This window comes from Micropterus salmoides, unplaced genomic scaffold (assembly GCF_014851395.1).
Source record: "Micropterus salmoides isolate LMB-PRFRI ecotype aquatic unplaced genomic scaffold, ASM1485139v1 Ms_hic_scaffold_21, whole genome shotgun sequence".
NCBI lineage: Eukaryota > Metazoa > Chordata > Actinopteri > Centrarchiformes > Centrarchidae > Micropterus > Micropterus salmoides.
Window position 1 is genome coordinate 12,515,619 of NW_024041262.1, and position 14,706 is coordinate 12,530,324.

Consider the following 14,706-nt stretch of genomic DNA (forward strand, 5'->3'; position numbering starts at 1 on the left):
TTTATATTATTCATAACTCGAAATGCTCTCACTTTTGTCACCTTAAAGCACTGTGCACCTGTTTTCTTACAGCTGGATTGGTGAAGCACCATCTTTCCCGTGTACTGCATGCGAGCCGAGTGCATTGGAGGTACTTCAGTTTCTATCTTGAGAATATTTGAAGAAGAACTCCACAAGACGCTGACTCAGTGCAGCAGACAACCTAAATAAGAGCCCACCATCTGGGAAAATGCTTATGCCTCATTGTGGAAAAGTCTAGACCGACTAATTATAAGACAATTGGATCATGTCTGATAGCTATGCTGTATTAGGTCTCTTTATGTGTACTTTATATATATATATATATATATATAAATATGTTTTATCCAATCTGGACTGTTCCTCCACAAATGATAAGTTCAGTGGAAATGTTCACTTGAAATGATCTATTACGTGTCAATATTTGAACACTGTAGTTCGATTGTTTACTCCACAAGTTACATGTATAAGTTTGCGAAAACAAACCTTTAAGCCATTGCGTTCAGTGAACCCTTCATACTCTGAATGGTTAGGCCTTTATCAAGGGGTGATAATTCACGACTGGCATCCAAATCTTTAATCGTCATGAAGCTAGATCCAAATAGCTGAGAAATGAAATTCAAACAATGCAAAGGGCAGAGAAAGAAGAATGGGAGACCAGCTGGGGGGGTTTTTGTAAATTCCTTAGTCACAAACCCACACTCAGCAAAAGACAGAGAGGCTGTCAAGGGCAGGGTGAGAGGGAGGGACACTGAAGAAGAAGGAGAAGAAGAAGAAAAAGAAGCGGGGGGAGAAGGGACTCACAGAGAGTGCACTGTTAGAGAACAGAAAAGCAGACTGAGTGTTATCAGCCAGCGTAGGTAGATCACCGGACAATCACCACTGCTACAAGTCAGAACAGAGGGAAGGAGTGCGAAACAGAGAGGGAGATTCACACGTAAGAGGAGAGAAGAGGAGTTTAGCAGGAGAGTGTTATGACTGGCAACAGGAGCTTGTGGTAGCCAGGAAGAGGGCAGCCAAGCCTGAGGAGATGCTATGAGGAAGAGTGCCAAGTGATGGAGCTTGAAGCAGCCAGAAGGCGGGCGCAATTAGTCAGGTACAGCAATATGGCATCTTTAATACGATTTATGTGTCATGTAATTATGAGTAGTATTTGAACAGTTACAAATATTGTTACAGAAAGATTTTTGAACGTATTTCATAATTTCTTTCATTTCATTTTTTAATCTGCATTTGTTTGGTATGTTTCCAGTAATTTTCCAGGTTGTTGTACATTGAACAAAAGACTAAAGTTACAGTATTGTAAAGCAGATGTGAAGTATTATCTGTGACTGAAATATTACAGGCTCACTAGGGGACTTTTTCTCAGCTTTGCTAAGCTGTGACATCTTGGCATTTGCCTGCTACCAAGGCCACCCAGCGACTTGTATGCCTCCTATTGTCCAACTTTACTGTCTAAAGCCATATGAAATATGATGTGTACAATAATCCAGCATTCTCATTATGCAATCTTGTCAGGCAGTTAAATAAGTAGCTGTGGCAGTGCCTTACGTCACTACCTTACTTATCGAGGTCAAACGTATAGTGATGATTTTGTTGACATTCAAAGTCATGAGTATGTAGGAGACATGCAAATGTTTTTGTTGATGGAGAGGGAGGATATTTCCTGGGCCGATGTATTCAACATGCTCTGCGTCCAGCTTCACATGATGCTCCAGAGTCCTTGGGCACCACAAAGCGCACTCTGTGTGGTACACAGACCCACCATTTGTCCTCCCCTCCATCCCTCTTTAGCATTTTAAGTTTTCTCCTCCCCGAGCTAGTGACCCCCCCGCTGATTAAGAAGGAGATTTTCCAAATATTTCACAACACCCACGTAACCCCCAGTGTCTACAAAGTTGTTTGTCTCTGCTCTCATCTCTTACAAAGACTTGATTGTTTTTTTACTCTGTGTCTCACTTGTAGAGGATTGTGGTTCATACTGACATAGACCGCGGCAGCTAAACCATGTCGAACCTCTGGGTCGCCCACAGTGTGAGATGTTTCTCATGAATTTTTATCCACAAGTATATCTGTATTGCTGTTTCATGAGGGTCAACAATAACTGCACAGTTTAGATAAGCTGTAAAATGAAGTGGTGCTAAGGCAGCTACAGCAGATGTAACTTAGACCAGCTGACAATCACTTTTAAAATTAACTGCAAATACAGCACATGCACACATAAAGTAGTTTAGCATATATATGGGGGGAAATATTTATATGTAGATTTATACATATATGCACATATATAGTATATAATGTATATGTATACAGTATAAAATAATAAAGAAATACATACTTTAATTTAAATAACAAATTGTAAACATATAGACATACAATACATAGACAATAATACATGGAATAAAGTACTTTATATAGCTATGCACTAGTACAGCAGTATGTAAAAAATAAATGTTTTTTTTATTTTATTTAAAATTGAATTTGAAATTCAAGAAATAATTATCTTTTCTAAATGCATACCTACATTAAAAGTCATTTGAGACATTTAACAACATAAATAAGATCTAAGTGTTTTATGCACGTACTGCATTTCATTTTTAGCACTTCACAAAACATTACAAAACACAAAAACAAATATATACAGCATATCTAGAAAATATTGGCCCGATAAATGACTACAATAATCAAATGGGCACAAACTTCCATAATTATATTGTCACACAATAATAAAGTTTAATTTACAACAGGATTACTGGGCTGTAATGTGGGTGCAGGTACAAGAAACAAGCTAACGTGTGACCTGAGGTACAGAACCAACGATGCGGATAAAACTTTGTGGTCACATGGAGAGATGACAGAAAAGAAGAAAAGCACAAACCTATGACACAGTGAACCCACGCCCCTCCCTACACATTTGACTTCAAAATGGCACTTTACTTCCCCCACTCCACACGCTTTTATTTTGGTTTGCTGTCCTCAGCCGTCCATGCTGTAGTTCTACAGTTTGGGACACATTCCAAATCTCTCTCAGCCTCTCATACCAATCCATCCCTGCTGCCAGATTGGTTTTCACACAGTCACGGGCCCCTCCCTGCTACCACAGCGACGCAGCTGTCACCTGTCAGTTTCATGGTGGGGATGCGCGCCGGTCTGTTATGGCTCAGAATAGAATTGTGGGAGAGTTTTGCTGGAAGTGGGAGAGCAAGTCTCTGAGAAGAGCTAACAGTTGACCAGGAAAACAATCTCAACTATATGGGAATGTGGCATATGTGTGCTTGGAGGAGACAGGGTGCTGCTCATGGGAGGGACTGACGGCTTCTACAGAGAGAGAGAGAGACTCTGGTTCAGATTGTATTGGTAAGGCCTCGTGTCTTAGCCTCACCCAGAGCAACCAGTTGCAACCAGTTCATTCAAATGTCTAAGTAGAGTTTCAGTAAAGGGAAGTGTTTGCTAAGAGGTTAAACTATAACTGTGCAGGACTGGATTGATGTTAAAATTTGAGCCTTCATTCACAAATCAATCACTATTTAGTTACTTTGTGTACTTTAGTGGGTGTGTACCATAAGTAATCTTGAACGAACACTTTGTTATTTATAAACACACCTGTATAAAAGAAGGTTAAAATGCATGTTAGGGGTGGGCTTTAGTTTGGGTTCAAACACAGTAGAAAGGAGTGATCCAGATATGACATTTTAGATGTGACATTTGCATCCAGCTCTGACATTTTGGACAAAAGCTCTTCTAATCAACGCATCTTCTTTTACTTTTTGTCAAGTGTCTATCTGGCTGTTCAACTGTACTGTATGAATGTTTTTGTCTCCACTGCAGAATGGACGACCAGGACAGAGTAAGCCAAGCATCCAGTGTGGCCACCATTTCCTACTTTCCTGTCATGAAGGTGTGGTTTTAAAGTTTGCATTTTCTATCTTGCCTTTATGTGCGGACGGCTCACTGTGACACTGTTAATGCATTCTCATGTATCATTCCTTCTTTGGACAACAGGATAGTGATGGAAGGGTTCAAACATTTGGGAAAAGATGCCAGGCTGCCAAGAGAGACCCCAACTGTCCTGTGGTCATCAGAGGATGGCTCAACAAAAAAGTAATTTTCCAAACATGGCCTACAATTTATAACATCATTCATTATTACATTTACAAGAAAGTGTGACTGAGATAATCAGCCCCTAATTAATCCTCCTTCCTGCAGGATAGCTCTGGTTTGAAGCTGTGGAAGAGAAGGTGGTTTGTCCTCTCCAACTACTGTCTGTTTTACTATAAAGGTACAAAGCTCGTAGCACGAAACCTGCTCATGTGCTCTGATTTGGCAACAATGCGGCTCATCTTTTGGTCACTTCTTCCCCCCCCCCCCCCCCCCCCCCCCGCACCAGACAGTAGAGAGGAATCTGTGTTGGGCAGTATTCCACTCCCAAGCTACAAAATCCTGTTCTGCACACCGCGAGAATGCAAGAACAGAAAGTTTACCTTCAAGGTACGATCACTTGGTTACTCACTTAATTGAAGGGTCATCTTAACAGCCATTCAAGTCCTTGTCAAATTATCCATATATACAGTGAAAGATGTAAGAGGCTTAAAAAATACGTTGGTAACATTTTATTGTAAGTGTTGTTAATCACCTATTGAGCCATAGTACACCTGAAAACAAACCAAGGACCATTGATGCTTTATGAGGGGAAGAATAACAGTTTAACATTGTCAATGTAAAACTAGGTGGTGCACCAGGGAATGCGCTCTTATTTCTTCAGTGCTGACACTCAGGAGGATATGTTAGGGTGGGTTCGAGCTCTTAGCCAGTCTGCTACAATGGAGCCAGACAGCTCCCTGAACAGGTACAGCACAATTCACTCTGGGCATGAGCTGGTCAACACTGAATATCAAACATTTTTTCATGACTGCACTTTGCCTTTTTTTTGCTGCATCTCTGATCCTTTCAGGCGTTGCTCAAGTTATCAGGATTTCACACAGATAGGAGGCAGCAGTGAATCAGTGGACTTCCCTAAACCCCTTTCTGATGGAGAGGATCCCTCCCAAAAACACAGGCACGTCAGCAGGACTTTGAGTGAACCAAGTCATCTCACCGGTGGGAGGATGGGGACGTCGCACTCAGAGCACAGGGGGAAGCGAAGCGTGCGTCAGAGAAACAGCAGGTTGTCAATTTGTCTCTGTGTGTGGGACAAATTTAAATACCAGTGGTTTACTTTAAGGGGGAAAAAGGTCCCAACTTTGGCATTCTGTTCTGTTTTCTCTTTAAACAGAACACCCAGTCCTCCTGATTTTAGCAGAAGAAGAGCTTGTGGTCCAGATCAAGAGGAAGATTCACTTCCAGGCCAAAACACACACACAGAAATTATGGGAACAGGATCGTTGACCTCAAGAGGTCAGCTGGGGTCACGCCCCCACACACCGGTGGGAAGGGTTGACATTCGACCACACGATGACTCGGCCATGGTGCCGCAAACCCTGTACTATGCACCTGCCTCACCTAAACTGGAGTTCAGATCCACTCCCAGCACTCCAGGCACAGAAAGATGGCAAAACCTAAGCAAGGTCAGAAATTGTTTGGTTCATCTTGATCATAAAATATACTCCATTAGCCTTTGTTCACCATGTAGTACAAAAGCTAATATCTTGTTAATCTCTTATTATTGTATAATTAAGGGGATCAGTCAATAATAATTTGTTTCCTCTTCACGTAAAAGATTAACTGCTGGAAAAGGACGGGCACAGAAGCTCTGATTGATGATTTAACAAGACACTTAGAATTTAGGGTACTTTTATTAGCTTGCTTGCTTAAATGTATACAGAGAAACACAGAAACCTAAATTTGAAGTAAATATGTTCATTTTATTAAAATTAAACAATGATAAACTTCTTAATATTAGTCTACATTCGTAAACGACATCAGCATATTTAATTTCAAATAAATGTTGTCATTATATACTTTACAAGAGGTTCTTTTGGAAATATAACTTTTCTATTTATTAAGAAAGGACAATTTAGGGTTTCAGCTAAATATGTTCTAATTTGCTTCTCCTTTAAAAGGGCACTTAAAGTTTATTCATTACAAAGAGTACTGCTCAGCCTGTAAAAACAGTTGTATAACATTTTATGTGGCCCTTGAGGAAGGTTGAAAAAATAACCAAAGTTGGACATGAGGCTTGTATTTTTCAACAAACAGCCTTTGTTACAAACTGAAGGTGAGGTGTGGTGAGTGTTGCATCACTTTTTCCTTTCTTTTTTTTTTTTTTAAACCTGTCCCTCAACTAATCTCTTCAGTACCCCTTTAACAAAATTCACACCTTACCCTTTTCACTGTTTACAGCCTACACCTACATATGGTTCTGTCCATCATATCTCGAGTGGGAGAAGACCTTTAGGAAAGGTGATTACAGTACAAACAATACATTTACATCAAAACACATCACTCTTACAGAGTAAAGTAATCTGATTGTTAGTGAGTAAAACCTACTTAAAAAGATCATTGAAGTTACTAAAAATGGTAGATTTTACTTACCCAGTACTGTACTACCGTATGTTTTGTTTAATTCCTTATGTTGTCTATTTTTTTCATATACATGCTGTCTATTCTTTCAGAGCTACTCTACAGGGGCACATTCAGACTTACTGCCCCCTTTGCCCCCCTCATCAAGAGCCGCACATGCTCCCCACCCCCCACACCACCACCACCACCACCATCATCACCATCACCGCAGCAATTTATCTGTTTGTGTGCTACCGCCAGCTATGGTACAGCCGTCCGAGCTGCGCTCTGTGTTCTTGGTGTCTTGTGTGGTACAATTATAAAACTGTCCACTATTGTGTGAAACAAGTATATATGTTGTTTGTGCTGTGGTGTGGTGTAGTCTCTAACCGTGGAGACTTTTAACAGAGTGACTCTAATTCTTAGTAGTATGAGCTACTACGTTTTTGTAAAGACCTTGTGATATTGTCCCACACTGTTGTGTGTATGTCATGCTGTGCTCTATTGAAAGACAACAGCTCAGTCTTAACATTCAAGCATTAACACTGAAGCATTAACCTACACCACATACCCTAAATATGTATTAACATTAGTGAGATCAAAGGATTTCATAAAAAAAACATATTCAAAATGGTCTCATTAAAATCACACTGATCTGGTAAACATGAAGAAGCAATATCAAAACTACTTTTAAAAAGTATTGTTTAACAAATTGATAACTTGCGTTTCAGGCCCCAAAGCCTGACCAGAGGGAAACCCCATCAATGAGGCCTCTCGAAAGTGATGCAGATGTGAGTATTCACAATGTTGCCATTTGGCTCTCTGCAGTCACCAGAGTACAGTGCAGTTTTTTATCATCTCATTAGAAGTTTCTCTCTGAGTTGATTTTGATTTTACCTCTCCAGGCTGTGTTGACGAGGCTGTGTGGGTGTGACAAGCTGCTACAGTCTCTGTCTGTAGAACTGGCCCAGCTACAAATGGATAAGGTCAGTAATTACCCCATAAGACTAGAAAATGTAAAGCTGTCTAGACATGTCCGATAAATGTATTTTATGAAAGCTAATGCATTAGATATATAGGTAAGCTCATGGTTTGTTGTACAATATTTAGTTCAAACTAACCAAACACCGTGAGAACTGAAGTCCAGAAAAAATAATTTTACATATTTGAATGGTTGTAGTTGCACTCAACCATAGCATCCTTAAAATGCTTCTTTTCTAGTACTGTATTCTGGATATTTGGTAAAATAGCAATAGTAAATAGTATATTGTGACACTTCTAAGAATAAAAATAATGAGGGTTTTTTTGTTGTTGCAGGAGAGCGTCCATTGTGCGTTAGAGGTGTCCAGACTGCAGCTGGAAGAATGGAAAAGCCAGGGGCCCAGGGCCCAGGAAGAAGCACTGACCCAGAAGGCTTTGCTTCAGGAAGAGCTGGTCACAATCCGGGCCAGAATGTGTGATGTATCATTGGTGTGTAATAAGCCAGGGGGCACAGAATGAGACTAACAATGGCATTGCATGACTAGTCCTTTAACAGTAGGTATTGGGTTGTACATGTACAGACTAGATTCTACTGTTGATTTACATGTTTTTATATTCCTATTATGAGTTTTTATTCACAATGTATTGTTCACAAATGTCATTGTTTTATTCAGGAAATGGAGAGGGTGTGGAGTCAATATGAGAGAATGGAGAGTGAACTGTCTGTTATCCGTTCGCATCTTCAGCACATCTGTCACTTTGGAGTGCCACAGGTATTTATCAACTACAAACTGGATACTTTGTCACTAATATATTAAGCTTGGTTTATATATGTATGCTGCACTAATTGCAAAACCACTCTATCTCACCCAAATGTCTTTCTCCAAAAGACTCATGCCGGAAGATATTTCATGAGTCCTTTGTTTCTTTATATCAGGAGCAGTCTCAGGCCCAGAGGGAGCTTTGGATGATGGAGGACATCCTGGCTGGGTTAAAGATCAACAGGGACCATTTCCGCTTCCTGCTGGGACTACAGAGGCATCATAGTAAGCATCAGCTCTCCCTCACTGTAAAATCTATGGCACGTGTAGATGTTTGTACTGTATAAATATGCCTGTAGAGTGCAACAGTTAACAAAAGTAAGTTTTTGCTTCAATATTTTGTTGTGGTGGTGGTGTCATCAGTCAATACATTTCTAAACCAGTAGAAATACAGAAAAGGAACTTTACTGTACATGTCTGTTTTTAGGTGAATAGACAGCAGGGGAGTGTTGTGGAGTTTGGTTTATTATCAACATTTAATAATATTATGTTGAAGAAAACCTGATGTTATGATAATGCAGCACATGGTGAATAGTTTGATTTATCTTCTGTTTTGAATTGACTGCCTTGTATTAAGCTATACAGTATTACACAACACTATTATTTATGAATATTTTATGTCTATTCATGGGTGAATGGATGGATGAATCACTAATTCCTGGATTTGTGAATGGTGAACTGATTTAAGCTGCAGGATACACCAGGCAATATTATATGTAAACAAATGCTCTGTCCTGCTATCCTAATGCCCAATGTTTCAATGCAGAAAAGTCTGAATCTTTTCATCACATTCACCTGCATCACTCAATAAGGAATTGCAGTCTAAGGTCCGAGCAGTTACTTGTTACTTCCATTTGAGGCCGCCAATGCTCAAAGTTGCCTGGTTCGTTGTGATGACGCACATGAAATCTGACAATGGATGAACAGTGTCAACACTGTGATCTTTTCTGTCTCCAACTCAGCGTTCCAGCAGTCAGCTCCACATCCTGGATCCCCTGGCTCACCCACAGAGAGACTGCAAAGTGGACTGCCAATGGTACGACTCCTGTACATTGTCCCTTTCTCAGTTTGCTCGCTGCTTATGAACAAACATGGGATTGTTGTCCACTCGAAGCAAAGGTTAAATCCATCTGCTTGCATCTGCTGACTAGATCTTTGAGTCCTCCAGGTGTTTTCATAAATTCTAAAACATTCAGATCTAATTACTTTCAATGTGATGGCTTTATACGACTTACTCCCCTCCTTGAAGTCTGCCACGATGTCTGGCTACTTTTCCAAAATACAGTTTTACTGTTGGGATGACCAGTTGCGTTTTCTATCATGTAAAGGATTGACATCTCTAAAATATGTTTGATGAGATGCAGTATCAGTCTTTAGCAATCTGGTATGGATGTGGTAAGATCATCTATCACATCCCTTGTGACAATGATCTATGCAGGATGTGGAACAAGAACCACCTGTCCGCCCACCATTACCCCAGGAGCTACATGAAATCCACCAGAGCAGGGATCAGAGCCATGGCTGGACAGAGTCACCATATGAGGTGTGAATATAGACATTATCTATGACAAATATTATCAAATTTGATACTTTTTACAACATTTTTCTTTACTTATGTTTCAGGGAATCTACAGCCACACTGTTGATCCAGTACAGAGAAGAGGAAACAGCCAGCCTGACCTCCTTAATGTGAAAGCGCAGAAAGATGCATTTGGTTGGCACAGATATACTCAATATCAATAGAGGACAGGGAGTGATATTAATACAATGGCCTGTACATTAATGTTTTATGACACATTAAACATTAAACAGCTTTAATAGGTGTTTTATTCAAAGGTGATTTTTTTTCAGGTTCCAGTGGCTTTGTTTTGTACTCCATCCTCATATTTCTAATTTATTTTTCTACCTGTCACTCTCTTCTCCCACCCATCCTCTCCTGCCCTCCTTTATTTTCATTTCATCTTTAGAATCTCAGTCTGGCTCAAAGTGGATCCCACCAGATCCGACGAACCAATCAAGCAAGGTTTGATTCTTCATAATTTCCTGTTTTCTGGTGAATTAAATCTGTATGTGCGCAATGTGATCCAAAACGCTCCAAATATAGAAGCAGTCAAAGCAGATTTTTCCTCATTGCAATCACAGCCAAATTCCAATTCTTTGATTTTCTCATCCTCCTTGCAATTAGGGCAAGTTGCAGTGCCTGTTCTAGGTGAGAGGGGGAGGCAGAGGCTGCATGTCTCAGTACAGTAGCTCAGTCTTCTCCCTTCTGCCACCCAACCCCCCTTTCTCACGTGCTCACACATATACATATGTATAAGCGAACATACAGATGCAAGCAGCCATACATGCAGCCATTCACGCATACACCTCTGCACGAACAGATGCAAACAGACAGCCTTAATAGTCATTTAATTATTTAAATATTTTTGAGATATTTTGCAAATTATGGATTCTGGCTTTGCCTTTTCTACATGCATATTGCTGAGGTGCATAGTTCACAAATGACTCATTCTAAACAGCCTATATCTTTTCTAGAAGATGAAGATGAGTGAAGAAGAGCAGATTGAACGGATGAAGAGGAATCAGGAGAGGTTGACTAACCGGAAGAAACCCCCCATATCTGCCCCAGGCGCCCAAAACCAGAGTTCAGAGGCAAAAGAGGAGGTCTGCCAAATCATTTATTAAAATAACTGACTGAATCACTATATCATTTATTTAATTTATGTATTTTTACCAATCAATTTTGGTATGTCCTCAGGCCCCCTTTCCTCTAAGGGTGACAAGAGTAGTCACAGCCGTACTGCCGTCCTCTCTAGTGGCCAGACGGGTTTCTGTTGAGGATCCACCGCCTGAGCTCGACAACCCACTGCCTGAGCAGATCTCTGCTGAGATGCAGCAAAGATTGGCTGAGCAGAGTAAAAAAATGTTTAACAAACCACCCAGGCGTCTGTTCCTGGAGAGTCCTGTTCAAAACTGGTCCTCAGCAGAGATGCACCAGGATCAGCCCGTTAAAAAGACAAACAGAGAGCAGCATCAGGGAGTACTGAGGTCCCCCAAGAAGGAGTCATGGTCAGAAGTGAGCAGATACGAATCTACAGAGAATCATGTTCGTTTGTCATCACCAATCACAATTTCGAGCAGATTAAATCAATTGTATTTAACCATGTTTTACAGTTTTGGTCTCTGAGAGCACAAACAAAAGTGATGTGACATTTTCTGTTGCAAACCTTTGAAATATGTCGTCCCTTCAAGATCATGTTTAAAAGCTATTCTTGTAAAATTAGAAAAAGTCAGTATCAAGCTGATGAGATAATGCTAAGTCTATTTTTAGAGCAGTTAAAGAGAGCATGGGATCTCCACGACCCTTAAAACAACATTAGGATTAACTGCATCAGTAATAATGCTATTTCCTGCACATCATTTGCTACATATCATTATAAAGATGATTAATAGCATTGATATACAATAGCTATCCTAAAGTGTAGTGTAGTGTGCATTCTAATGTAAAACTGCTTGAACAGGTGCAGGAACGGCCCTCTGCACTCCTGGCCCCTGACATGGACCCTGACCACTGTCCAACCCCTGAGCAGCGAGAGGCCAAACTTCAGCGTGTGGAACGAATACGGGAGAGAGTCATAAGAAGGTGGGATGTTTGTTGCCATTTTTATATGTTTTACATATATGAAGGTCTTCACTAATCTATCTATCTATCTATCTATCTATCTATCTATCTATCTATCTATCTATCTATCTATCTATCTATCTATCTATCTATCTATCTATCTATCTATCTATCTATCTATCTATCTATCTATCTATCAGCGCAGTCAGAGAGAGTGCTACTACACACAAGCAACTACCAATCAGTGGGGAGGGGCAGGAAGTTCAACAGGTGCCCCCTGACACAGCAAGAAAACAAAGGTTGCAATCAGGTATGTATTTCCCAACACAAAATCAAGAAGTTAAGCATTGTAATTAAGATCAAATTGCTGAAATTAGACTACAGTTACATTTAAAAAATTGCAATCGCATAATAAGTTACTTTTAATCTCAAAAAAGCTTTAACTTGCTGTTATCTATTACAGTAAAATATGCTATAGCAATAGAAGTATCTGCTGCTGATGCACTATGCATCCACTAACTTACTGGCATATTTTGATCTGTTCCTATTTTCAGACCATGAATCTTATGACGGCTATGGAAGCTCTGGGGATAACATCAGAAGCCCTGCTGAACTTCAGCGTTCTAGTGGAACATCTCAGGATGAAGATGAAGGTGGCCATGTGAAAAAATCCAAATGCCAAGTCAAACTTGGGAACAAAACACAACACAAAGATCACAGTGGACGAACAGGGGTTGCCAAAACTAAAATCAAACGTCCGGCTTCACCCTATCATATCTCATCTATGACTGTCTACCAGAAAGATGGAGGCAAGGGATTTACAAGTTGCAAGGATGGAGAGCAGCGAAAGCTTGAAGAACCTTTGGCTGATGATGATGATGATGATGATGATGATGAAAGTGATTTTTCATCCTCCAATATGAGAGCCAAGTGGTTCCTCTCCACCAACCAGTGGCAGGGGTTCATACCTTTGCAGATCCCTGGCATAGACTCATTGTGCCGTGAAGAGGTATCAGACATCGAGAACCAACCGGCATGCACCGACGACGTGACTGATTCAAATGAAATGTCATCCACAGTGAGTGAAAGCTTAGAGAAAATGAAAGAGAACCATTCACTCTTCTATAAGATTGCATGTGACATTAGTATTTCAGACACAGATATAACAAAGAATGATGGGAATTCAAATGCCCAAATGTCATCCAGGCCAGAAGAAGAAGAAGAGCTGCTGATCACCGAATCTGTGCAGGGTGACACGACCCATAATGTTGGGAGATCCTCTAAGCAAGACAGCAAGAATTCCAGCCTACGTTTGCCATCAGATGTTAATGAGAATAGTTTACCAATTGATGACAAACTTCAAGATTCAACACTAGAAACCCAGGACAAAGCTGCGTTCAATACTTCGGCCAGTCCAGCAAAAGAGCCCTGTGTTTATGCAGAGATCCTTCAAAAAGAATGTGTAAACACCTCAAGAGAAGAAAGCCTGTTGAAGGTTAGAGAATCCGTCCACGGCGCTCCTGTTCAGGACATTGATTCTGATCAGGCCCAAGATGAGTATGCAAAGACAAGAGAAGAGCAGAGTGGAGAGAAAGAGTTAGAAGACAGGAAGGTGGAGACAAGAGAAGAAAGATCTGAAGAGCAGAAGAAACGTAGTAGTTTGAGTGAGGTGAACAAGGAGCCAGTCCAAGAACGAGGCAACGACCACTGTATCGCTCCATCCAGCTCTGCGTATGAAGGCGGACGTGTGATCCGGAGTGCCTCTTTCGGGAAGGCACGAGTTACAGTATTAAGGACAAGTTTGTAGAGGTAATAACGGTGACAGCTTAAGGAGCTTAAATGAGCGAACTTTGGAAGGACAAGAACATAGTTAAGTGATTTATGGTAAAAAGAAAATGCCTGAGGAGGAGGACGTTAAGTGATTGGAGGTATTTGGACCTAACTTTGGATTACAAATGGTAAAATGGGAACATACGATATAAGAAATAATCATAATGATAACTTGAACATTTCCATTATTCATAGAATGTGGTTTGAAATGCAGATTAAACAGAAGGTCTTAGGAATATTTCATGAAAACAAAAACTATGTACATATAGTGTAGTGTTGTTTTGCAGTTGATGGTAAACACCAAATACCTTCTTGCAGTCAAATACAGGCTCAGTATTTCAGGTTAACACTTTCAATCCTCTCAAAAGAAGCATCTAACATAACACAGAAATGAGTGCTTGCGGATGGCAACATAACCCTTGTTATTGTCGGTGTAACAAAATGTGTTTTGTATCTCAAATATCCTGATTAATAAACATGCTGTGTGTCTGATATCAACATGGAGACTCCTGCTCATGATTTATGTGCATATATAAGAAATCACATTTATGTTTTGCTTTCATTACATACATCCTTTTTTTTCTCCACAATGAAAGTTCACCTGGTGCTTGGGTGCTGCTCTCTGAGGAGCCCTGATGCAGAATTACATGGAGCCACTGAAAATGCCTTTGTCACTTTAAATCCCTGCCATGTCTCAGTCGATGACATCATTGTCTGAGAACACATTACATCACCCCTTCCCAGGCTCTCTCTCTCTCTCTCTTAAAGACAGCACCACCTTATGTTTACTGAGCTACATACACACATATGCGCACATGCACACACTGTGAAAGACCTGCTTATCTGTTTACAAATGTGATATCAATATCAACATAAATATTAATAACAGTCTTTGTGAGATCACATTGTATGTGTGGGCTGGTGATTTCATGTTAT

The 14,706-nt window shown here is 40.3% G+C and overlaps 1 protein-coding gene across 5 annotated transcripts; it reads left to right on the forward strand.

Annotated features, from left to right (window-relative positions):
• The first annotated feature begins 817 nt into the window (after window positions 1-817).
• LOC119916552 (pleckstrin homology domain-containing family A member 4-like) lies at window positions 818-14,268 on the forward strand. Of its 5 annotated transcripts, none has more exons than XM_038736582.1 (24): window positions 818-1,114; window positions 3,847-3,916; window positions 4,021-4,119; window positions 4,225-4,297; window positions 4,406-4,506; window positions 4,746-4,864; window positions 4,970-5,182; window positions 5,291-5,582; window positions 6,358-6,417; window positions 6,630-6,782; window positions 7,248-7,307; window positions 7,422-7,502; window positions 7,834-7,986; window positions 8,172-8,270; window positions 8,435-8,543; window positions 9,281-9,354; window positions 9,757-9,861; window positions 9,942-10,032; window positions 10,286-10,341; window positions 10,854-10,982; window positions 11,077-11,424; window positions 11,840-11,961; window positions 12,141-12,250; window positions 12,495-14,268. In XM_038736582.1, exons 1-24 carry the CDS (start codon window positions 1,074-1,076, stop codon window positions 13,745-13,747), a joined length of 4,011 nt encoding a protein of 1,336 aa, XP_038592510.1. In that variant the 5' UTR covers window positions 818-1,073; the 3' UTR covers window positions 13,748-14,268. The 5 variants fall into 5 exon arrangements, with proteins under 5 accessions (XP_038592510.1, XP_038592511.1, XP_038592513.1 ...); XM_038736583.1 differs by having other exon boundaries at window positions 11,077-11,394; XM_038736585.1 differs by having other exon boundaries at window positions 12,146-12,250; window positions 12,495-12,634.
• Window positions 14,269-14,706: the final 438 nt, after the last annotated feature.

Bases quoted from the DNA above. Each gene is read 5' to 3' on its own strand.
- LOC119916552 (XM_038736582.1), top strand. From the start codon at position 1,074: ATGGAGCTTGAAGCAGCCAGAAGGCGGGCGCAATTAGTCAG. The intron at 5,183-5,290 runs GTTGTCAATTTG...CTCTTTAAACAG, and splicing joins GTGCGTCAGAGAAACAGCAG to AACACCCAGTCCTCCTGATT. The intron at 5,583-6,357 runs GTCAGAAATTGT...CACTGTTTACAG, and splicing joins GATGGCAAAACCTAAGCAAG to CCTACACCTACATATGGTTC.